The sequence below is a fragment of the Monoraphidium neglectum genome (assembly GCF_000611645.1).
Source record: "Monoraphidium neglectum strain SAG 48.87 unplaced genomic scaffold scaffold06192, whole genome shotgun sequence".
NCBI lineage: Eukaryota > Viridiplantae > Chlorophyta > Chlorophyceae > Sphaeropleales > Selenastraceae > Monoraphidium > Monoraphidium neglectum.
Window position 1 is genome coordinate 1 of NW_014007444.1, and position 2434 is coordinate 2434.

General features: G+C 65.5%; 1 protein-coding gene across 1 annotated transcript; it reads left to right on the plus strand.

Moving 5' to 3' along the window:
* Positions 1-1367: 1367 nt before the first annotated feature.
* Positions 1368-2179, plus strand: MNEG_16277 (hypothetical protein; the record flags this gene model as incomplete). Its single annotated transcript, XM_014035253.1, has 3 exons — positions 1368-1390; positions 1610-1797; positions 2103-2179. The coding sequence occupies 3 exons, from the start codon at positions 1368-1370 to the stop codon at positions 2177-2179; spliced, it is 288 nt and encodes a 95-aa protein (XP_013890707.1).
* Between the last annotated feature and the right edge of the window lie 255 nt (positions 2180-2434).

A 2434-nucleotide genomic window follows, 5' to 3' on the forward strand; every position in this document is an offset into this window, starting at 1 on the left:
AAGTGAGCAAGATGTCGAGCAGAGTGCATGGGTTCAGTTTCATTCCACTGCGTGATGTTCACGTGTCACTGCACGTGTGTTGTATGGTGCGCGCCACTTCGCAGGGCTCACCTGCACATGCCGTGCTTGCCGCACACCTGCCCCTTGTCAGCCCTTCACCGACGACACGCTCGCATCCGCGACTTTCTGCCCCTCTCACCGCGCAGCCTGCGCCAGGGCGCCAACCCCGCCATCTCCACGGCCAAGGGCATCACCAGCGGCATCATGAACTAGGCACACGTCACCATGATGTCACCATGACGTCATCATCCACCGATCCCTCCGCCTTCCTTTGAACGCCAGCAGCAGCCCGCGCCAGTCCACCAAACTCGGCAACGCGCGTGAGCGCCCAAAACTATTGTTGCAAACCCGTTGCTGCCTCAAGCGGGGCGCGGCCGAGGTCTTCTCGAGCACTGCGTCTATTAATCCCATCACGACCCCCTCAAACCCTCTCATTGCATATTCGGGTCGGGTTATCATGATTGTACCTTGTGGAGTGTCCGCACACCTCAGAGAGCGCGAGGCTGCAGCCCCCGGTTCGGGCCCCCTGCCTGACCTCGGCGGCGTGCGCCGTTTGTTGATCGCGCAGGGAGGGGGCCTTGCGCGGCTGGGGCAGGTGCCCAGGCGTTTAAATTTGTGTGTACTGCAGCAGGCTGTGTTTTTGGAGCAGGATGATTGTCCCCTCTGGACGAAAAGCTCCCAAGTAATACCCTGCGCTGACACTCCAGGAGCGCTCGACCGCATGCGTAGTTTAGGGGCGAGCGGCCGCTGCTCGAGTGCACGTGCTTCAATGCGCGCAAAGCGCTGGACGCACGACATTCCAGGGCCAGGATTGTCAGGCAGCTGGATTAGAGGCGCGCTCCACCTGCTCCACATGCTCAACTGCAACTTTGCAAAAGTCAGCAGCATTGACCTGGCTTCGCCGATTTCCGGAGTGGCATGTGCAATCAGCGCTGGTGGCTGGTTACTACCACTATGAACGACATGTTCAGCTCTAGAGGTCATGAAGAGCAAGCACGAGCTGTGCTGAGAGCGGTGACGAGTGAGGCGGTCGCAAGGCGGCGCGGCACGCGTCCGCTGGAAGTTCGCGACCTCTGCAGGCGGTCATCCAGTAGCTTATGGGCACTACCGGAGAATCAGAGCGATTCTAGTATTGACAACACGACAGCAAGCTCATCCTGTGCGATCAGCCAGCTCGAAGCCTTTTCACGGGACGCTTTCGCTGCGTTTACAACACGAAAGAAGTAAAGCTAGGAGTCCAAGAGTTATTTGATACTCCGGTGACCAGCGGGGGCCTTGCAGGGGCCGCGGGCCCCTGATCAGCGGCCATGGACCTCCTAGCGGACTACAGGTGCGCTTAACACATTTCGAAACAAAGATATAAACCACGTATTTGCGGGCTGGGCGCCTGTGGGTGCCTGGCACTGGAGTATTGGTGTGGGCGCGCATGCGCGCACGCATCTGCTGCGCCGCACCACTCGGCACCCAAGCACGGACCGCCCGCCCCTCCCCTTCCGCGCCCGCGCGCCGCGCCCCAAACCTCTGCGCCCCGCGCGCCCGCCCCGCGCAGCGACGCGGAGGCCGGCAGCCCCGGCAGCCCCGGGGGAAGCGGCAGCAGCGGGGGCGCAGGCGCCGGCGCCGGCGCAGCCGTGGGGCTGCTCGGGAAGGGCCTCTCCACGGCGCCGGCCGTGGACACCACCGGGCTGGCGCTGGTTGACAACCGCGCAGTGGCGTCCGCCAGCACGCGCATGCTGCTACGTGAGCGCGCGGGGCGGCGCAGCGGGCGCCCCGGCCGGCGCGCTCCTCGCGCGCCGCAGCTCGCCGGCCGGCGCGACGGGCCGCGGCCGCTCGCAGAGGCGCAAGCGGATGGTTTGTCATAATGCAGAGAAAGCATGCCCTCTGCTTCCTCGCCCTCACAAGGCCCTCAGGCTTGCCCTCGCTGTTGCCGTCGGCAGTGCACACTCATGTCCGTCACGCAGCCTGTGCATCGTGACGCGCAACCCGCCCCTCCCCGCGACCGCGCCCGCGCCCGATGGATCAACCGAACCCATTTTGTACCGCAGCCGCCAACGCGAAGGAGGTGCAGTACAACCTGCCGTACCAGGACCTGGCGGCGCCCGTCATGGGTGAGCGGCGATGACGCCGAGCGCGGCCGCGCGGTGACACTGGCAGCGGCGGTGACAGCGGGCGGCAGGGCAGCCAAAGGGTTGGTGTGCTTTCGTTTTGTCTGCAGCAGCAGGTGGGGGTGCGGCTGCGGGGCCTGCAGGCCGCCCTGTGGCGGCGGCAGCAGCGGCGGCGAAGGCCGCCCCCGCTGCGTCAGCGGCGTATGACCGGCGAGCACCGACGACAGCCGCACTCAGCAGCGCAGGGGCCCGACAGGCCCCCCCCCCTGCCC